The sequence below is a fragment of the Lissotriton vulgaris genome, chromosome 4_1 (assembly GCF_964263255.1).
Source record: "Lissotriton vulgaris chromosome 4_1, aLisVul1.2, whole genome shotgun sequence".
Classification (NCBI taxonomy): domain Eukaryota; kingdom Metazoa; phylum Chordata; class Amphibia; order Caudata; family Salamandridae; genus Lissotriton; species Lissotriton vulgaris.
In genome coordinates, this window is record NC_141691.1 from 1,026,693,380 (window position 1) to 1,026,716,454 (window position 23,075).

The following is a 23,075-nucleotide window of genomic DNA, read 5'->3' on the forward strand; positions in this document are numbered from 1 at the left end:
ATTTCCAAGGATCAAGCAGGGATATCTTATTAAAACACAATATATGGGAAGCAGGACATGAGGGGGGGGGGGGGTTTGGGAAGTGGAAAGAGGGAGATGGGCATATTGTTAGGGGCACCTAAAACAAACTAATCAACATTTTTAAGGCCTTCACAACAGAGACTAAAGCGAGTGGGAGTGTGTGTGTGTGTGTGTGTTTGGCAGTGTGAGCATCTAAAACTTCCTGGTGAAAACCCGTCAGACTCTTAAGCATACCGGACTGAAAAGCACCTGTCCCCAACTATTAACAACAGAATACAGCTTTAGGGGGGTGCAGCACCCCAAACACCCCCTCGCTCCTCACCCCCATACATCGTCCCTAAAGGCTGACTGGAAAATGAAAAGGAACACCGTTTTCCTCGAATCACACTCCACTGCCTGAACATCATATGCTTGTTTTTGTTTGTTCTGCAATATATTACACTGTGATAGCCCTTGTTGAAGCAAAAAAAAGCTGATTGGCTGTGGTGTGGCCCATGAAGTCCTAGTAATGTTCTTCTCTTTTGCTTGCAGCCAGGGCTCGTAATCAGTCATCATGCCGACCATACTCTGAGTAGCTTCTGCCAGTGGCAGTCAGGGCTCATGGGAAAAGATGGCAGCCGTCATGACCACGCTATCCTTCTCACTGGTCTTGATATATGCTCCTGGAAGAACGAGCCTTGTGATACATTAGGTGAGAATTTACAATGTAAAGTTTATACTTTTTGAATCTGAGTTCTTTATTACATTAAATCGTAAGTTAAAACCCTATGGTGAGGATGATAGAATGTGTAGCTAGGCCTGACACACAGCACATACTTCCAAGCTTCCCCCATACCCTTAATCACCCTCCCCTTGCTCACATGCCTGCACTGCCAGCAAGTCCTCCATAGCATCGAGGAAAGTTACATAATTGTTTTCTATCCCACAGGAGTTTGTTTACACTGGCTGCTTTAGATGTTGTGTCAAGTTCACTGTGGCACATCTGTGACCTCATGCATGACACCAACTCTACGCTTCTAGGTGACATCATATCAACATTCTTTGCAACCACGCAAGTGCACTCTAGCCCACAATCCTTACAAGACACCAGCGCTAATAGCTTACAAAGTGGCAGCTGTTGACTATATGAACAAGCAGTGGCAAAGCCAATAGATTTCACCTTTTGGCTTCGCTTATGCACCCATCATGACGCAGCGCCATTTATTTTTTGTTTCAATGTACCATTTCTACATTGCAAACATTCATCTTAGAGCAGTACAAAATGCAGCAAGCTTTTTTTTACAGCAATAGCCTCGCAGTAAATTGCAGGTGCTGGCACTAGCAAAAATGAAAGACAAACAAAAATAATGAGACGTGAGTAGGGAGCAGTGGTTAAATAGGTGGAGGGTGGAGGATGGCATAGGCATGGGCAGTGAGAGTGAGGGAGAAGCTACAGTGGAGTTCGGTGAGGGCTTGAAAGCGTAAAATAAACAGACAAAACGGAGAGGGGCAGGGAGGGGCAATCAACAAGTGAATTTTGGGGCACCAGGAAGTCGTCAGTCAAAAAGATGGTAAAGAAGCTATTCTCCTTGGGAGGGATAAACCTAAGAGAGGAAGAAAAGCCTTTAAATAAAAAGCAGGCAAATGAAATGAACAAATAAGCATTTGCAATGAAATAGGTCTCGCATTCTAGCGTTATAGGGGCTTCAAGTGTACTATTTTCCTCCGGGTCTAATTTCCCAAGTTGAATGTCTCCTAAATATTCCCTGATTTTATCGATATCAACCTCGATGTCTCTTGCTTTATCAGATCTCCCATCCTCTAAGGCTGCAGGTCCTGATCTGATACCGATCGAATTCTATAAAACCTTTATATCAGTTTTTAGAGTAGAGCTACTGGATACACTTATTCAAGCCCAGAGAGATATCTCAATTCCAAAATCATGGGGCGAGACTGAAATTATAGTTATCTTGAAAAAAAGGTAAACCCACCACAAATCCGGGGTCATATAGACCTATAGCCTTAATGAATACTGACGTAAAGCTTTATTCGAAAATTCTGGCTACAAGGCTGTCGGCTGTCATAGAAAAATTAGTTGCCCCAGTCCAACATGGATTCATCCCGGGGAAAGGGACTACAGAACATGTCAGAACTGTGATTACCTGTTTTGATGCCATGGAGGTTTCTGGCGGCCCTGTCTCGGCTTTATTTTTAGATGCCGAGAAGGCTTTCGATAGGGTTGACTGGGAATATTTGGGGGTGCTAATGAGAACTATGGGGTTTGGTGACAATTTTATAAAAGCAATTCAGGTGCTCTATAGGGACCCAATAGCTAGAATTAAAATCAATCGGGAATTAACATCAGCAGTGCAGATTAAGAGAGGAACAAGGCAAGGTTGCCCCAGCTCTCCTCTCTTGTTTGCACTGTATATGGATCCATATCTACGCAATCTTGATTTTAATCCACGTATTCCTCCCATGTGCGTAAACGAGATAGTACTTAAAGTACTGGCATATGCTGACGATGTCGCGATAATTACTCCTGACCCTGAATTGGCAATAGGTGAAATAGAACAAGAAGCCTTAAATTTTGGCAATATTTCTGGTTATAAGCTTAATAGTGCCAAAACACAGATTATTAAAAACACAGCAACCCAATGTGTTGATCCACGAGTGGTCCCTGCAGCAGTCTACCTTGGGGTTGAAATTTCTTCTAACTTAGGAACAATAGTTGAACAGAACATTTCGCCCTTATTAAAGAAAGTTAATTCAGACTTGCTGAGGATAAATAATCTTAGGCTTACGTTAGTGGGCCGCACTAATATTATTAAAATGCTCATACTTCATAAATTTCTTTATTTTTTTCGTACAATCCCTCTTTTTTTTTTATTCTACTTGGTTTAACAAGTTAGAGTCGATTCTTAACAGATTTATTTGGTCGTATGGGAAGACAAGACGGGCATATAAGTATATGACTCTGCCAAGGGACAGGGGAGGCTGGGGGGTTCCCGATTTCAGGTTCTACTACTGGGCATCGGTATTACAATATATTCAAGGTTTAATCGGAGCAAATGAAGGGGATCCGAAAGTCAAAGCTACCTCAACTATGATTTATTCAATTGTTCTGGGTAAAGATTCCGCAAATGCTTTTTTAAATTGTACAGATTCATCGTACTATAAACGTACACGATTTAAGACTGTGGCCGCAGCCTATAATGTATGGTCTGCTGTTGCAAAAAATCTCGGACTAGGGAGATTTAACAGATATACTAATTTATATATGAATAAGTCTTTACCACCTTTAATTTTTGCAGATACCATTATGGCAGATTGGAACAGCAAAGGTATTAAAAATATAGGAGATATGCTAAACTCAGATGGTAACATACTTCAATTTTCAGATCTGATGGCTAAATTTAATATAGCAAGACATAGCTTCTTCAAGTATCTACAGACTAGGAGTTTTCTCTCTAAGAAAAAAGGTGGGGCAGGTGGATTTAATACAAATAACATCATGGAAGCAATAGCGCAAAGTGGGGTCTGCTCCATTAGGTATTTCTATGCCCAGTCTGAGACGAAGAAGGACGATACTGACAGATTCGGTAATAAATGGGAGGGGAAATTAGGGACTTCGAGCGAGTCTTTCTTGAAGTCTTTGGAGTTAGGAGGCTCAGCATTTTATTCTGCCCCATTACAATCGCAGCACTACAAAACGCTGTATCAACTTTACTACACTCCAGATCGCATAGCGCAGTGGGGCGCAAATACAGGGATTAATTGTTGGCGATGCAATGCTACTGCCGCAGATAGTATACATATTTTTGCGACCTGTCCCAAATTAGGGCCCCTATTAAAGGGTATTGAGGTTTTTATGGCCCGCACACTTGCCTTAAATGTGAATTTAACGCCGACAGTAATTATGTTGGGAGTTCGGGACTGTGAAGGTGAACATAGCGAATTCATATTTGTAGCGATGGCAGTTTTCAGGTTGCTGATCGCTAGAGTCTGGTTGGACCCCCTTCCCCCTGGAATACAGCAGTGGATTGCTTTACTATTAGGGACTTTTAACCTCGAAAAAGGTATATTCGGGAAAAAAGGTAAAAGGATTAAAAGATGGGGAAGGAAAATCTGGGAACCGGTACATAGATGGAAGGAAAGGTTAAATGCAAATGTAGTTTGATGTATTATTAATGTGATTAATGGTCTTTTTTCCACCTTTTTTCTTCTTTATGACTTGAAGTGTATGTTTAGTATTATATTGTTTTTTCTCGATAGTAATTTTGATTTATTATATGCATTTGTTGTTTTCTGTACTCTGTATTCTGTGTTATGTGTGTGCCAAAAAAAAAACCCTTTTTGTTTTACAATAAAAATATAAAAAAAAAAAAAAAGAAATAGGTCTCGCATTCATTAAGTTTGAGCTATTGCCATTGCTAAATATTGCAACACCAATTGCAGCAAAAGTCTATAAATTTTAGGCCAAAAAATGTGTATTTATTTTTGTAGCAATGGTGGCATGCTGCGCTTTAGATGAATATGTTCAAAAGTAAAGTGCGACATACTGCGATTGCTACAATAGTTATTTATGGATGGGTTAACAATTGATGTGTGCACTGATGGCTGGTGGTGTGTGTGCCTGTAGAAATTGTGCACTGATGGCTGGTGATGTGTGTGCCTGGTGGAAATGTGCACTGCCGGCTGGTGGTGTGTGTGCCTGGTGAAAGCGTGCCTTGACTTCTGGTGGTGTGTGCCTGGTGAAAGCGTGCACTGACAGCTGGTGGTGTGTGTGTGCCTGGTGAAAGCATGCACTGACGGATGGTGGTGTGTGCGTGCCTGGTGAAAGCGTGCACTGACAACTGGTGGTGTATGTGTGCCTGGTGATAGCGTGCACTGACGGCAGGTAGTGTTTGTGCCCGGTGAAAGCGTGCACTGACAGCTGGTGGTGTTTGTGCCCAGTTAAAGCATGCACTGATGACTGATGGTGTCTGTGCCTGGTGAAAGTGTGCACTGAAGGTGTGGTTGTGTGTGTGGTTGTGTGTGTGTGGTTGTGTGTGTGGTTGTGTGTGTGGTTGTGTGTATGTGTGGTTGGGGTTGTGTGTGTGTCTGGTTGTGTGTGTGGTTGTGGTTGTGTGTGTGGTTGTGGTTGTTTGTGTGGTTGTGGTTGAGTGTGTGTGGTTGAGTGTGTGTGGTTGTGTGTGGTTGTGTGTGTTTGTGGTTGTGTGTGTGGTTGTGTGTGCTTGTGTGTGTGCTTGTGGTTGTGTGTGGTTGTGTGGTTGTGGTTGTGTGCTTGTGTGTGTGTTTGGTTGTATGTGTGGTTGTGTGTGTTGTGTGTGTGCTTGTGTGTGTGTTTGTGTGTATGTGGTTGATTGTGTGTGTAATTGTGTGTGTGGTTGTGGTTGTGTGTGTGCGTGGTTGTGTGTGCATGGTTGTGTGTGTGGTTGTTTGTGGTTGTGTGTGTGGTTGTGTGTGTTGTGTTTGTGGTTGTGTGTGTGATTGTGGTTGTGTGTGTGGTTGTGTGTGAGGTTGTGTGTGTGCTTGTGGTTGTGTGTGTGGTTGTGTGTGTGTAGTTGGTTGTGTGTGTGGTTGTGGGTTTGTGTTTGGTTGTGAGTGTAGTTCTGGCTGAGTGTGGTTGTGTGTGGTTGTGTGTGCTTATCTGTGTGTGTGGTTGTATGTTTATCTGTGTGGTTGTTTGTGTGGTTGTGTGTGTGGTTGTGGGGTTGTGTGTGTGTGGTTGTGTGTGTGTGTGTGGTTGTGTGTGTTTATGTGTGTGTGGTTGTGTGTGTGGTTGTGTGTGTGTGGTTGTGGGGTTGTGTGTTTGTGGTTGTGTGTGTGTGGTTGTCTGTGTGTGTGTGGTTGTGTGTATGGTTGTATGTGTGGTTGTGTGTGTGGTGTGTTGTGTGTGTGTGGTTGAGTGTGTGTGTGGTTGTCTGTGTGGTTGTCTGTGTGGTTGTGTGTGTGGTTGCGTGTGGTTGTGTGTATGGTTGTGTGTGTATGTGGTTGTGTGTGTATGTGTGGTTGTGTGTGTGTGGTTGTATGTGTGTTTGTGTGTGGATGGATAGATAGATAGATAGATAGATAGATAGATAGATAGATAGATAGATAGATAGATAGATAGATAGATAGATCGTACGTACGTACATCAGGCCAGTTAAATGAAGCACAGCGTTCTAGAGTATACACACCCGTAAACTAGGTATGCTCTGAAGACTAGATATTTCATTTCCACCCGATTGAACCAACAGCAACCACCAATTAACACTAAATTGAACATGCCTGGTGCCATATCAGCAGTATGCACTGTTTTTCAGGATGCTCTGTGTGCATGATTTACTGTAACAGGTAATGTCATAGGGTGGAGCCACCACTAATGTAGGATTCCATGTGCCGGGTTTGGCAGTGATGCATAAAGCTTTAGAGGGAATACACGCTTCATTGTAGTTATTGGCCCTTTGGGCTTGACTGGGGTTCAAAAGCAGCCCGGACAAAAGTGCTGAAACTGGACTGCTCGTGTGCGCACCAAGGTGACAGAGGAGCTCGCTGTTCCCCGAGCTGCTGCTACGGAAGGCACTGTCACTTCATAGCTTGTGCTGCTCGTGCACTTCCACCTCATTACACATATGGACACAAATGTCCTCTGATCTGCTGGGGAAAAGGCATCTGATGTTTGTGCCAAGCCTTAGCCACATGGAAAGCGGTCACAAATGAATGACACTGCAGAGAGATTTAGCCTTGGGAGGTGGCAGGTATCAGAGAAGGGATGCTGGCAGAGGAGAATAATGTGCTGTGGAGGAGTGAGTGAAAGGATAAAGTGGAGGGAAAGAGAAGGAACAAAACGAGAGGCGTGAAGGGAAAGAGATGGGGCAACAGGATGCCAGAGAAACTAGACCTGTGCATTGTGATAATAATTAGAGAGTCAACAGCCTCCAATAAGCACTGCCTGGGATATAATTGTATATTGCCTGCACTCGCTTTTTGTGCTTTGACAGTCTGTACAATGAAGAGATGAGCGTGCAACAAATCTTTCGAGGCAGGAACCTGATCACTTCCATTTTGCACACAATGCAGCCATTAGTGCAGTGTTATTGTGCATCACGACGCCTCTGATGGGTTCTCTAAGATCGTGAAAATTAATTAAAATGAGGTGTGGACCAGCAAGAGGTGCTTCTGTTCAAGACAACACTCGGCAGGTGGGCATGCTCAAAACATAGCGAAATAGTATTGTTTTTTTGTTTTAAATGAAATAATGATGTTTCTTCGTCTGCACTGCAGTCAGACTACAAGTGTCACAGCTTTCTGTGGTGAAATGCAGAGCCACGTGCAACAGAGGAGAGACCTGAAAGGAGGAGAAGAAAAGGAAGGGCCAGTGGTTGGTAGAAAGCGATATATGTAGCAGAAACGAAGGGGGGCGGGGGGAGATAGTTATCTAAACAAAATTACCCTGTTGATAGAGAATCTGGGTGTTATATCTGAGGGAGAAAGAAACGGGCGTAGAAAGATGGGAAGACAAAAGAGTATGGCGGAGGAGAAGGAAAGTTGTAGAGCGGAACAAAGAGAACAAGCAGGAAGTGAGATAAGGGAGGGGGTGGCAAATGGTGAGCACTTCTGTGGCCGCTTTGATGTTCTCAGTGGCCTCGTGGCTCACTGAGAACATCAAAGTGGACACGAAAGTCCTCCCAAAGGCTACAGGCGGACAAATGGTGCGCGCACCCGGCGCTCCTGCACTGTGCCCGATCTGCCTGCAAACTTTGGGAGCATTTTTGAGAGCCCTTACTTAACTCTCGCAGAGCACCGATTGCACGTTGGCTCAGCGAGACCTAAAAATAACTTGCCTCTATTTTTATCGTGCGAAAGAAATCATCAAGAATGCTAGAAAATAAATGAAAGATAAAGATACTATTGGCCTGATGTAAAGTTCTGCAGACAATTTACTCTGTGACATCATGACAGATATCCTGTCCACTTTATTACAAGTGCATCAGGGTATAATGCACCTGTAATGAGGTGGACAGGATGTCTGCCACATTGCGATGGATTAACCTGCCGGCCAAACTCTAGAGTATGCCCTAAGTTGTAACAGAGTTTCAAGAAGGATTGTTTTGTAAAGGAGGCTTGACACGCCTAATAAAGGAGATGTCCTATTCTACCACACACCCCAATCACAACCTTGAGCCATTGCGTTTGTGTTGTATGCTGCTTTGTTTGCTATCTACATTACTTCCACTACATACATTTATACACCGCTCCCACAACTCTTTAACTTATTATTATTCCTGTAGGTGAAACGGATTTATGTTTTAGGGCAGCTGCCATTTGCTGCAATTAAGAAAGCATTTTCAGGCTAACCGATTTTTCTATTTTTTTACTGATCCAAATGGCATCTGCCTTTTTGAATTTGTAAATGGAAAACAAAACAAAAAAAGAAAAGGGCACCAGCCTCAATCTGATGACATCCACATGTATGGTGAGGTATGCACATGTATCATCATGCATGCACTCGCTGGTAGAATGACGCAGATGAGTCATCATGCCTTTTTTTTAACAATGCTGAATAGCATTGTCAAAAAACACTGGAAAAACCAACAGGTCAGCAAGGCAAAATCTATAGATCTGGTTCTTGTTTCGTTCCTGACTGCCAGATGTGCTTATTGTCTAAAGTTTGCAAGGCTACAATTTCTGATGGTCTTGAAAGTAATGCAGGTTCTGTGGAGGAACCAGTGTAGTTTTGGTAGGATGTGCTTGAACTCCCTCAGGTCTTTGACAAGATGTTCCACACCAAGCACGGGTTCCAGAGTGGTGTTAAGTAGACATTTGTGAAATATTTTAATGTGGAGCTCCAGTAAGGAAAGAGGTCGCCATGGAGTCTGAACTAGGATCTAAACTATAAACTACGGACACACTAATGTTTACTGAATGACATGCTGCTTGAAGTTAAGGCTGATTTGCATATAGCCATTGTCTGACCTAGGGTGGTGTGGAGTGCAAAAAAACAATGGATTTAGGTCCAGATCTTTGTACTGAGGTGACTGGTTAGAGGCGGCAGACCCGAGAGCAGAGGACGGCCCGGGACCAGGGTTCGATTCCCGGCGCGGCAGGTTTCTGGACCAGGGTCAGCGGACTCGATAATTCTCTCGCCTCGGTGCCCACTCTGATCAGCGATCACACTCGGCAACTCTGGGCATTAGCTTGCCTCATCTTCACTAATGGCCCCACCAGACCGCCGGGGATGCCTGGTCTCACCCTGGAGATACCCATTAAGGGACCATCTCTCAGGGAAGCCAGGAAGGGTTTCGCAGCGGTCGAAGCGCCTTGGGACCCTACGGGTAAGTAGTGCGCTATATAAATGCCTATACATTTACATACATACATTTACATTTACATTTACATTCTGTCCATCAACTGTGTTTTTTGCAATTTTCACCCCGAGTGGGCTGGGTATGCTCAGACGTGAGTCCCAGGCTCTCCACATCACTGGAGTCAAGCTATCCAGGCTGAAGAAGGCTGATAGCCAGAAACCGGTCCTTGGATGCTTGATTCCGGTCTGGGAAAGACATGGCTTGGTAGTTCGGGCTGGACTGTTCCCATGAGGCACAGGGTCAAGGCTGATTTGCATATAGCCATTGTCTGACCTAGGGTGGTGTGGAGTGCAAAAAAACGATGGATTTAGGCCCAGATCTTTGTACTGGGGTGAATGTAAGACATTGTTCTGCATTCTGTCCATCAACTGTGTTTTTTGTGCTTGAAGTTAACAGCATCACAAGCCATTTGTTTTTAGCATCCAAAGCTGTTGCCAATGTTTTCTGCTAAATAATGCGCTTAGTCTTTACAGGAGAATGAGCTGTAATGCTTCTTGAAGTGTTTACACAGGTTATAAAACTTAACCATAAAGGCTTTGAGTCCAACTTTCTATTTTGACACCATAAAAGCAGAAAGAATGCCAAGTCTAAAAAGTAATTAAATAATTGGCTCTTCTGCTTCACCAGGAGAGAGTTGAAACATGTTGTTAACTGCTCATCATTCTGAAACCTGTAGAACGTTCCATGAAACCCAAAGCCTTCTAACTGATCGACTGACTGAATCCAGGGAACGGGTAGAACAACCACACACTTACACTGCCATAGTACTTAAACGACATGCACAAGAGCCTGGAAATCCCTATTGTTTATCTTACGCCATTGGTATTTGTGAACTGAAGAGGCAGCAACCGATTAATTTGCCATAGCATGGCAACTTAACAAACTTCTGGTACTCTGCCTTAGAATTATTATTTTGTATTTGAAAACTGTTCTAACAGTTAACAAATCTCTTGAACTTTTAGCTCAGTGGACCAATGCATCCACTACAGGGTGAGACCACCATGGTTACAAGTGAAATGAAGGTGGACTTTCATCCTTTCACCCTTTGGGAGTTAATGAAATGAGTACCACTGAGTTGGGCAACAATTAAAGTAGCCCTCCTTTCTTAATAAATCACTTTTATTTTTAGGACCTTCACACTTGCTTAATTTTAAATCAGAGAGGTCACCTTCAAGGATGTTATTCGCAAAAAAATAAAGGATGGTGGGTTATAAAAATGGGCGCACTGTCACTCCTGCTGCCTTTCATTTTGATTAGTGAAAGCTACTGAAATTATGTGTTTTTCTGGCCTCATCAGTAACTAGCAATACATGGGTATCTAAACACTGCATGATTTATTTCCCTTCGCTTTCAAGAACATTGTCCAATATGTACACTCCAAACGAAAGCCAGGGTTAGAGTTTCGCCAAAACCAATGGACAGAATTGATATGCGAAAGGTTGTCGCAAATCAGCTGTATTCCCTCTCCAATTAGCCCATGAAGCTACGGATCATCTGAGAGGCCTCTCAGCAATATTGGCGGCAAAGCACTCCTCTGCCGCGTGCCTTTTCTGAGCGTTACCATGGTAATCCTTAAACTCTTGCTTGCCAGAGACCTTAACTCCAAATGCAGAGGGATCTGGAGCACAAGAAAGAAAAAAATCAATAAAATCAACAGATTTCCATCGTAAATGCTGTCTGGCGGGCTAGAGCCGCGTGTAGTCTGGATTCTTCTGTCGAGCCCAGCAGCCGACACCGGGGGCAGCAAGAGGGGAATGATAAAAGAAGCGCAAGAGGACAATGGGGGTGGCAAACCCAAGTTTATTGAACCCCAATAGATAAGAGCAGCAAAGCACAGGAAAATTGAACCGAGATATGAGGGCGGGGGTAGTTTACTAATCATTTCGCTTACACTGCAAGAGCAAAAATAATGCTGAACGTGACTCGGGGAATTCGCTCTGTGCAGCAGAATAAAGACAGCTGATGCACGGGCAGAGTTTTACAGAAGAACTTGTGGTGCGGAATGTCAAGAGATGATCAATGATTAAAAAAAAAATACATAAAACTAGTAAAAAATACAAAAAAACAGTGAAGATTACTTGCTAGGGTGCTTTACAGGGGAAGAAACCACAGTGTGTGCCGGCAATAGACTAACACTTTCGCGGCCGCTTTGATGTTCTCAGTGGCCGCGCGGCTCACTGAGAACATCAAAGTGGCCACAGAAGTCCTCCCAAAGGCTGCAGGCAGACAAATGGTGCGTGCGCCCGGCGCACATGCACTGTGCCCGATTCGCCTGCAGACTTTGGGAGCTTTTTTGAGAGCCCTTATTTAACTCTCACAGATCAACGCATGCGCGTTGGCTCAGCGAGACCTAAAAAGTGAACAAATGACAATCAACGGATTCAACCAAAATCTGCATTAAGCAGGTGTATTGTTCACAATAAGTATTTACTTACCAACAACTAAAGAGCAAGACCGAAAAATAATAGCATAAGCAACAATTGAGAAATATTATGATGACTCTTGAGGTTGGCCAGTGCAGACCTCCCTATAGATCCACCATTGTGCTAAGTTTCAAGAGTTTGCAAATGTTGAAGATGTGAGTTTATTTTTAAAGTATATTATAAAGCAATATACAAACATCATCTTCCTTTTGCCGCTCTTGCTGTGAATGTTCAGCAGTTACAGCGGTGCACAGGGCCATGGCTGTTAAATGTTGAACATGCACAGCAACAGTTGTGAAAGGAGGCTGAAGTCATGGCCTGTCTGTGCCTGTGCTCAGCTTGTCCCTGAGCTCAGCCAAACTGCTTTTCATCATTTTGCTGAGCTAGGGAGAACCAGGAGCTGAAAAGAACTACACCCTCCCTGCTTCGGAGGCTCCAGGGACACAGTGATCCTGTAGGAGGGAGGACAGAAAGCTCCTATGTGCCCTGTTCACAGCCTCTCCCTCTCTCTTTCTTTTTCCAATCCACATATCCCAGAGAGGCATGAGAAAGAAAGATGCAGAAGCTGTGGACCAGGACAGTGTTTCATAATTTGTGGTCTGGGGACTCCTGAAGATCCGTGACTCTTTCGAAAATGAAATACTATTAGAGAGTAATATAGTACATTAAGAACAAATCTCAATTGAAAGCTTTAAAATGCTCTGTAAATATAAAGAAATTTAAAACTAGAATCTACAAATTAAATTGGTATCCTTAGCTTGAGTCGTAAGAGCAGCGCAGGTACAGCAAATAGAATCAAGTATGCACTGGTGTGTGCCCACAACAAGACAGTTTGCATTAGGAGCAAAAGATAGCTACATCGCTGTGCTAGAGACTAGCATATCGCATCCTCTTTTTCAAATAAAACTATATTTTTAAAACGCAGTAACCATTCCATTCAAATTTCAATGTTCAAATTTTTTTGTGAATTAATTCAGTAAAATGCTTTCTTTGTGTATTCGTTTCATATATGCTTGTTTCTGTTCTTCAGTTTGAGGTTGACATCTTACAAATTGATTTGGTGTAGGTTCCCCAGTCACCAGTAGTGATTCAGTGGGAATCTGCAGAAGTCAAAATGTTAAGAACCACTGGATTAGGACTCTGTAGTGTTGGAGCTATCAGCATTCTATGATGGCAGCACCCGGCAGTGTCTAGCAGGTGACAATTTTACGGTAATAAAGCGAGGCCCTTCTAATTTACTTAAGTGACCCCTTGCAAGAAAACCATTCAGAGACACCGCGGGAGGCCCATTGTACAGGATTTTAGGCCCCCAGAGTTTTAACTTTCAGCCCATAAGCAACTCTCACACCTCCAGCCTGATAGGTGTAAGAATTGCTTGGGAGCTGAGAGTCAACACTGTGGGGGCACTAAAATCCTGTACAATGGGCCTCCCACAGTGTCTGTGAATGGGTCTCCTTGCAATTGGGACAAGGGGAAGCGGCTCCCTCCTCTAGGTCTCCAGACACCATCCCTGAGAGGCCCATGGAGGGGACCCTCCAATAGACCCTAATTGCAAGGAGACAGGGAAACAATAGGGCACACGATCGGTTCGGGCCCCATGCTGGTGGGCTGAGTGCGAGGCCCTGGGCAGCTGCCCACGCTGCCCATGCCCTGGGCACATCTATCCTAAACGCTCTCTTAACATGTGCACCATTTGCAGTGTTATACTTCCACGTTTCAAAGAGAGCTAGCGGAATTTGTACACAATCCCAGGGGGTAATGGAGAAACCTTGACTTCAATGCTGACTTTCATGTTTGTCAAAACTCCAACCCTAATTCTTTCTAGTGGCCCTTGCATTTTACTGTTTGTGTCTTACTTAACCTCGGACCCCTGCAATGCCAAGACGTATCATATAGATTTAAAGTTGTATATAGCGGCTTGCCCTCGGCTGACGAGGGGTAACTAATCAGCTTATAGGATCATAAAACAAAGACCTCACTAGAGTTTACTTAAGAGATTATTCTTCATCAGACTGACATTTAAGAGCCCGATCCGTTTGTTTGTGGGCGAAGGGTGTGAAAACGGTCACGAGGTAAGAGGCCTGATGTCTGCTTGGAAACACGGACTCGCTAATTTGGATCTAATTGCGGTGTTCTAGAAACGATCATATGGTTTGTATTTAGTGTTTGCTCACAGAGAAATAAACATGATATTTGTTTTTTCATACCCTTAATTAACCTCCGCCGTATTACCTCACGATGCACTTATCACCAAGCTGCGTCCTCGAAAGCACAAACAAATAGACCCTATGAGAATCAAGGTACATTCGTTCACCAAAGCCGCATCATGCCTGGGAAAACCAACGGTCTGCGGAAAAGCATCATGAAACGTGCGCCTAGGGCAGAGGTCTTCAAACTTTTTGATGCCGAGACCCCCTTGTAAAACCTTTTTAGGCGTAAGGACCCCCTTCCGACAAAAGATTCTAGAAACTGGTACTCCTCATCATAAACAACTATCGACAACCATAAATGCGCCTGTTAGACCTCATCACGTCCATCCATCCATCCATCATTCATCCACCCACACTTCCACACATCCATCCATCCTTCATTCATCCACCCTTTCATCCTTCCATCCATACATCCATCCTTCATCCATCCTTTCATCCTTCCATCCATACATCCATCCTTTACCTATCCACCCGTCCATCCACACACCCACCCACCTTTTCACACATCCATCCATCCATCCATCATTCATCCATGAAACCTTTTATCCATCCATACATCCATCATCCATCCACCCTTTCATCCTTCCATCCATACATCCATCCTTTACCTATCCACCCGTCCATCCATCCACCCATCATTCTTCCACCCACCTTTTCACACATCCATCCATCATTCATCCATGCAACCTTTTATCCATCCATCCATCCATACATCCATCCTTCATCCATCCACCTTTTCATCCTTCCATTCATCCTTCATCCATCCACCCTTTCATTATTCCATCCATATATCCATCCAACCTTTCATCCATAAATCCATCCTTCATCCACCCACCCTTTCATCCATCCACCCACCCATCCATCATTCATCCCCCACCTTTTCACACATCCATCCATCCATCATTCATCCATGCAACCTTTTATCCATCCATACATTCATCTTTCATCCATCCACCCTTTCATCCTTCCATCCATACATCCATCCTTCATCCATCCTTTCATTATTCCATCCATATATCCATCCACCCTTTCATCCATACATCCATCCTTCATCCACCCACCCTTTCATCCATCCATCCACCCATCCATCATTCATCACCCACCTTTTCACACATCCATCCATGCATCCATCATTCATCCATGCAACCTTTTATCCATCCATACATCCATCCTTCATCCATCCACCCACACTTTCATCCTTCCATCCATCCTACATCCATCCACCCTTACATCCATCCATTCACCCATCACTCATCCACCCACCTTTTCAAAAATCCATCCATCATTAATCCATGCAACCTTTTATCCATCCATACATCCATCCCTCATCCAAACTACCCTTTCATCCTTCCATCCACCCTTTCATCCATCCATCCACCCACCTTTTCACACATCCATCCATCATCCATCCATCCACCCTTTCATCTTTACATCCATCCACTCATCATTCATCCCCCCACCTTTTCACACATCCGTCCACCCTTTCATCCTTCCATCCGTCTATCCATACAGCCCCTTTCATCCATCCATACATCCTTCATCCGTCCACCCTTACATCCATCCATCCACCAATCATTCATTCACCCACCTTGTCTGTGCATCTCTCATGGGGGGTCAGTATCTCTCTGCTTCTTCTTCCTTCTTCCTCTCTCATGGCAGGGCATCCCTGGGCCTCCCTGCTTGGGGGGGGGGGGGGGGGGGGGTAGCAGCCAGCTGTGAAAACATCTCACCGTGAAGAACAGACTCTCAGCCACATTTCTCCTGCACAGGCGCCAGGTATGAGGGCTCGTGGGACTTGAACCAATAATTGTAATGTCCTTCTGCTGTTTACTGTGTATTTGTAAAGCGCTCTGATACCTACTAAACTAGTGCTATATAAAACGTTAAAACTAAAAATAAACCCACAGCTAAGTCCATTGAACTCAAAGGACTACAGCCTCCTCCCCCAGCCCCCCCCCCCCCCAACAGCTCGTGTATGTCAGCCCAGCTGAAACAGCTTGGGCACACACAAAGGCACACCAGAGTACTATCACAGGTCTTTAAAAGACCTTTACTTGTTAACGAGGCTTTGATGTGTTTCACACCTCGGTGTGAATTAGGCGGCCTCCGCCGTGAGCACCCTCCATCAGCCTGACGCCAGGAACTGCACTCTGGCAGAATCTGCGACCCCCTTCCCAGGACTCCACGACCCCCCTGGGGGTCGCGCCCCACAGATTGAAGACCTCTGGCCTAGGGAGGCCTGACTCTGTGCGTGCCACAGTAAACAAACAATGCCAGTGTCAATCGATAGGGTGTTGACTGCCAGCCTTTTGTCTTCGTCAAGGCTTCTTTCCCTGTTTTTTTTAGAATGTTGATTTGGGGGAGCTGCCGGTCCCTAGGCAATATAAAACAAGCATTGGCATAGCCAATAGGTCTCGCGTTTGGGACCTAATAATTGTTTAGGAAGTCAGTTCCAGGGTGAAGAGGAGGCAGGGGTGAGAACAGAGAAAAGGAATTCAGCCCTAAGGTGAAGCTGGTCAGTGTGTGGATAAAGAGGAGAGAAGAGGATGATTGTAAATAGAGGAGAATGTGAAGGAAAAAAAGGGTGGTAGCGTTGGAGTGAACCGAGGACAGGGCAGTATGCGTGGAGACTAGTGATTAGAAATGTAGTAGTATGTCAGAGTAAGAAGGGGGGGTGTGACACAGAAATGAAGGGCACTTGTGAAAGTGAAGAGGAGGCAGCGGGACTGGAATAAGAACCAGACCGGGCAGTGCCATAATGAGATGGCCTAGTAGTGCAAGCTTGGGGAGACAGCGGGACTGAAATAAGGAGGAGGGCTAGCGTGAGGAGACCCAGGGACTGAAATAAGAACAGGGCCGGGTAGTGCTATAAGGAGAGGGCCAGGCAGAGCGAGCGCGAGGAGACCGTTGAGCCTAAATGCATAGCTGTGCCAGCCTGAGAGGAGACTGCAGGCTGAAATGGGGAGAGTCTGTGGCACGCCTGTGTAGAGAGAGGCTGTGAGCAGTTAGGGGCACACAGGTCTGAACCCACATGACACCACTGCTTGAAGACTGGCAGGAGGCCCCACACTGGGCTTAAGGACTGTGTCCGGCGAGACCACCTTAGCTCTATGGGACGTACCGGTTCAGATTGGAAGGCGACCCTGAGCAGGGCACCATTACTACAGATACAACCCTCACACCCAGCTGCAAAGGGGGTCTGATCTGGCCCGTGGCAGAGCTGTGGCCCCCAGTTACTTAGATTATCAGCTCTGGGCACATGGGTGAAAAGACCACGGGTGGAACTGACAGCGGCAGGAAGGAGGGGGTGGAAGGGCGATCGCAGACCAACAGGTCTGTACATCTGAGGAGCTGAGGAGACCTTGGCGGCAACTTTGGGCAGAACACACACCCCGCCCCTCCCCACGCCCCTCCTGAAGGCATTAAGCAGAATAGGGAGCTTGGATTTACAGAAAACATTTGAAGAATGTCAATTGTTTATCACCCAGTAGGAAATGGTCCGCCCACGGGTGGTTTGCTAATCAGGTACCTGCACCCATCCTGAACTTTGCGAAATTGACCTCCGGGTTCTGGACTCCCCTGCCCCTCTATGGCCCCAGCGCCCCATTGCTTAGGCTCGAAGGAATGGCCAAACTACACCTTTGTAAAGGCGCCAGTGCACTGCACAAATGCCAAATAATAGGAAACATAGATTCATGTGTCCTTTAAGTGGGTGTTGTGTGTAGCGCCGGCATGGAGGCTGCTGGGCCCTCGCAGCGCAGTGTCCACCCAGGCTTGCATCACACTGCCTAGCTGCACCTCGCAAGCACAGGTCTGTCTGCCTGTGACTGGCGGCCATGCACTCCCGCTTACACGTTCTGCACTCTGCGGGCTCTGCATTAGTGTATTGGGCTGTGCACAGGAAGTGTGTGTGACTGTGTGGCAGACATTTCACGCTGTACTCTTATTCTGTGACAGGACTCCAGCAGATGGAATGGAGGACGGTGCTGTGTGCAGGTACACGCAAACTAGATTATGCTCTTTGCAGAGTTGTAGTCACGTCTAGGTGGTCTGTGGACAGTTTACTTGCACACCCCGTGGTCAAAATCCAGGTAAAGTAGTCTTAAAATTTTGCAATCCCATCCTTCGCAACCAAAATAAAACCCCAACTGAAAAAAAAAAACAATCAAGATTCGGAAACCCTACCGTCATTTCGGCAAGAGACTCATCTAACAATGGCACTAAAAGCTCTCAACATTTAAGCTTTACGGGTGACTGGTTTTTAAGGTACCTTTGCAAACAAGCATAGTGAACAGATTATAATCACAGTGTAAGCGCCGGGACACTCTTTTTGAGTAGCCGAGCGCTATACAAAAGAATAAATAACATAACATAACATAACATAAACATGAAAGGCTTTAATCCTCTGCCAGACATCTAAAATTTCAGTTGCACAGACAAGAGACACACTTAGCAGAACCCGGGTGCACGTGCCGCTTATGACAAGCATAGTCCGCACGGCCGTGAAAGTGAAAGTGACCGCGATGCACCTAATGACCCTTGATGGAGGAAAGACAGATGGCGGCTTCGCACGTGCACAAGCCTCTAATCACAAGCTTGAGGCCAGCAAACCTGTGTTTGCACTTTCAAAACCCACTAACTAAATGTCTCGCAGAGCGCCACATGCACTGGCTCAGGCGAGACCTAAAAATGACTAAAACAAATAGGAAAGCTAATATTTTTCAGTCTCCAAAAACATACATTACCCTGGTCAGAGGCGCAACTAGAGCCAAATTTCAGGAGGGGGGCGGGGGATGGGGCTAAGAATTTTTTTTAGGGTGGGGCTAAATTCTTCCAGCAATAGGCAGAGTGGAGATGCAGAGGCTCTAAGAAAGGGGGGAAAACAACAAAGCCTCATTAACATGCTAATGGTCTTTTAAAGACTTGTGAAGTACTCGGTGCAGCTGTGTGTGCGCCCGGGAAGCTGTCTCAGCCCGGGCTGATACACACAATGGGGTGGGGGGGCTGAAGCCCTTTGATCGTTCTGCGACAGGCCCTGGTAGTCCTTGTCCCTTAGGGAAACTACATGTGTGCGGATGTGCTCCTTTTGAAGGAGCCTGTTGATGTCACCCACAGAAATGTTAGCCAGTGGCTGAAATAGGCTGACCCATTCCTGTTTGGAAAATTCAGGGGTAGAAAAATGTGAATGGTACAATAACAGACCAATGGATAAGAGGGCAAGTTGAAGCTACTGTGAGAAGTTGGCCTGGTATATGATGCTCACTAGTTCTAGTGATCACCTTGTACCATGCCAAGCAATCCTTATGATGATTGGTTGTAAGTCAACCTTATAGACCAGCTATCCTAGTAGCGTGGACAAAGCAGTCTTAGGCTAAACTCTGTAAAGGCAAGTGAAGCAAGTTGTTTTACCATACACAATCCCCTTGAATACCAAATGAAAGGACACCACACAGATATATATTGAAAATATATATATATTTATTTACTACAAAATCCCCTATACTCTTTATGAGCACAGAAGCAAATGCGTTAAAACAAAACACAGTTTAAATATACAAAAGTTGCACAATATGGATGAGCCCTAGGGGCCACCTAAACCATATACTAAAATAGTGGTATAAGAACCACCTAGCTGAAAGGAAGTAGGCCTAGGGCCTGGGGAATCGGTGGAGATGTTCGGGACTAACAGTGAAGAAGTCGGGAAAGGCCCACGGGACTCGGGTGCAGTGCGGAAAGTGCACGCATATACCAATGTAAAGTCAATGGTGCGTAAAAGTTACAAAGTTAGTTATTAAGGAACCTTCCGGCTGACCTAGAAGGACAAAACTTTAGAACTAGGCACTAGAGGTGTGTACCAGTGCTACCCGCTAAGCACCTAGGGGTCCGGTTCAGAGGTTAAGCTAGGTGCTTAGCGGGTGGCGAGCGTTGAGGGCGGTGTGCCAGGTATGCTCCTACCCCCCTCCCGAGACCCATGGTGCAGCTAGCGCCATAACCTAAAGTGCAGAAACACTCCTAAATCAGGAGTTTTTTAGGAACGGACTATTTGCTCTTCCTTCCCCCCCCCCTTTTTTTGCACTTTACTACACTTTTTACTTTTTCACTTTCACGTCCCCTGGTTAGGGTGGACGATTAGAGAGTCCATACCGCCGGGGTTTACACTAGTCCTGATGAATGCCTAGGTAAATTAACACCACTGTAAAAGGCTGAAACATGTTGACTGACTTAATGTAATTTCTGAATTAAACCAAACCATTACCTTTGGCTGTAAATTCAGACACATAAGAACTTTTTAACAGTGTCTTGGGGATCTACCAATAAATTTTTTTTTGTTTTGAGATACTCTTTAGGCACTTTTATCTATATACCTCACTGCACGCCCACTCACACAACCAGCTCCGCAGTCTTCTGGCGTCGTAGCACACCAAAGAGGCACTCGGCCTCTTTTGGTGTGGCCCTATGATGAAGCATGACACTGACTAGGTTGGTGTGTGAGGGCTTTCCTATCTACCCAAATTGGGTGTGTAATTCCTTCCTTGCATCGCTCCATCTCTGTGGCTTCTGAGACCCATTTAACCTCTCTTGTTTTATTCTTCACCATCAGAAAAGGTTTTTAATTTAAATCTGAACGCTGACAGAAACAATTTATTTGGATTATGGACAGTAAAAGGTCTGGGGTTTCAATTGGACACTCAAAACATGATTAGAGACTGTACAAGAAGCTGAAGTGCAAGTTTTACTCAAAAAGGGACCCTCCACAGACCTATGGGCAGCAGCACTCAGGCCTCCTTGATCGCTCAGCACAACTTCCGCACATGAAGCAGCGGTGCAAGATCCCCCCGCGCATGTAGTGTAGTTGTAGTACAGAAAGTTGCAACGCAAACACCCCTCGCCTAGAACAGTACACTTCCCTCAGGAAGCATCAAAGGTAGAACTGCCAGACACGCTTTACGTGCTCAGTGGAGGAACAGTACTAGCTGAAGCCTTGCAAGCTTCCCTCATGCGCACAGTTTAGGTAGAACATCGGTAGAAGGATTGCAAAAACCTACTAAATGCATGCTGGTACAGCAATGCAACACCATATATGCTTCTACGGCACGCATCACCATTTAGGCAGCAGTGCAAGCATCAAGTTCAAGCAGCACTGTGGACCTTCCTCACATCCAGACACACATTCAAAACTATACTAAAGCAGTGCATTCAGCCACAATGCAAGCTTCATTTACCCAAACATAGCTAGCAACGCATGCATAGCTGCAGGGTAAGCTTCCTTGTGCGCCGGGCAAGTTAAGCAAAGGGTGCAGCAGTGCAAGCATAAAGCATAGGTAGCAGTGTCCTTTTAGCTCCTATGGAGAGTCTGTAAAGTACATGCAGATTCTTCCATACTACATGCCGCCTTTTGCCCATTGCTGACACACAAACTCCCTGTACAGTACAGACACATGCAGTGCTAGCTTTACTTGTTCAAACACACCAATATAGAGTGTCTATGAGCAGTGCAAGCTCCATTCACAGGCAGCCTTTATAGAAGAATGCACGCTTTCAGCTCTTTCTCTAACATTGACAAACATACACACAATAGCAAAATCATGCGCATGCATGCACACATGCACACTTATGGCAACAGTGTATACTTCTGTGTATGTGTGAATCTCGGATTCCCCAGTATTTTCTGGTGAAGCCTGGTACTAATTGTGGTTTGGTTCTTCTCTTGTAGGAGGGACAGGGCAAGATTAGGGGACGGGTTTGATCACCATGACAAAAATAGACATGGCACATCCTCAGCACAGGACTAGTCTGATCGTGCAAGATATTAGCAGATAGACACCACAGGTACAGCACTGATCACAGTCGTGCATTACCTCGATGCATACATCACATGATCGGAAGGGTTGGTGCAAAGCAAGCTTCTGTCATGAACTCAACATATGTACAGAATTGACTGCATCAGTGTAAGCCTCCCTCAGTTACTTACCACAAGTACAGCTCTGACAGCAGCACAGAATAGCAAGAGTCCTGAACGCTTGCATGCAGAAGAAGCATTTACAATGCAATAGGTCTCGCATTATTAAAGTTTGAGCTATTGGCATTGTAAATGACAATCCCTTTTATTCATTTGTTTTTAAAACCTGCAATCGGTGCATAAACACGCACTTTGAACGTATAGTCCTTGCATACGATGAGCAAGGTTGGCTGTAAAAGAGACTGCCAGCCTTGCTTCTTATAACCATGGACTATAAGTACAAAGTGCTTGTTTATGCACTGATGCAAATGAATAAAAGGCTTTGTCATTTACAAACTAACTAAAGCGACAGGAGTGAGCTAGTGAGGGACTGCCACACCGCGAGAGTGCAGAAGGGACCCTCGGAATTACACACTGTGTAACCAGGAAACCTGGGCTCATATCCTGGCATACCTACTTGATCTAAGTGTGATGCACGGCAAAATGACTCCAGCGTCTTGAGACAATGTAAGTGTAATTCACGGCAAAATGACTTTACTATGCACCATTTTTTTTCACCAAGCAAAAGTAATTCAGCCTAGGATCTGTGCTGTGCAAATACCTCCCTTGTGTATAAGTATTACAAATTAATATCCCTTCACAGTTAACTAGTGGCAACATTGTCAGAGCATGGGTTGATTTTTGATTTTTGAGCATGGCTTCATGTTTAAAAAATATTGCTTTCAATAAATGCTACTCAGTGTGGTAATAAAATATGTGTACTTAACTGAGAGACTCGGAAATTACATGTTGAATCTTTGGATGGCTCGGCTTGTGCTAGAGCCACACCAGACGCCGGCTCGGCCCACTTTAAATCTGTAGTCTACCCTATGTAACCCTTTGCCAGAGCACAGACCGTGCGATAATATACCGGGCGGTGCTAGCGCGCGCCGCCCCTGACACCGCGGCCTCAGGATGGGGCAGTGGCGGGCGCGCAAGAAGCGCATCTGGCAATGAATGGGCTTCAAGTATACTGGAGGTGCCACCGCCCGCCCCACAAGTCAGAGCATGTATAACTATCCATCCGGACACACACAATGTATGTAACAGGCCCGGGGGGACAGCCATTCGTAAAGGGATGCTCCAAGGC

At 45.2% G+C, this 23,075-nt stretch overlaps 1 protein-coding gene across 1 annotated transcript in view; it reads left to right on the top strand.

Annotated features, from left to right (window-relative positions):
* ADAMTS16 (ADAM metallopeptidase with thrombospondin type 1 motif 16) overlaps positions 1-23,075 on the top strand; it is a 975,864-nt gene that overhangs the window by 259,100 nt on the left and 693,689 nt on the right. The window contains exon 7 of the mRNA XM_086965269.1: positions 553-712. Coding sequence (XP_086821395.1) covers positions 553-712 — 160 coding nt within the window. The remainder of the gene's footprint in view (positions 1-552; positions 713-23,075) is intronic.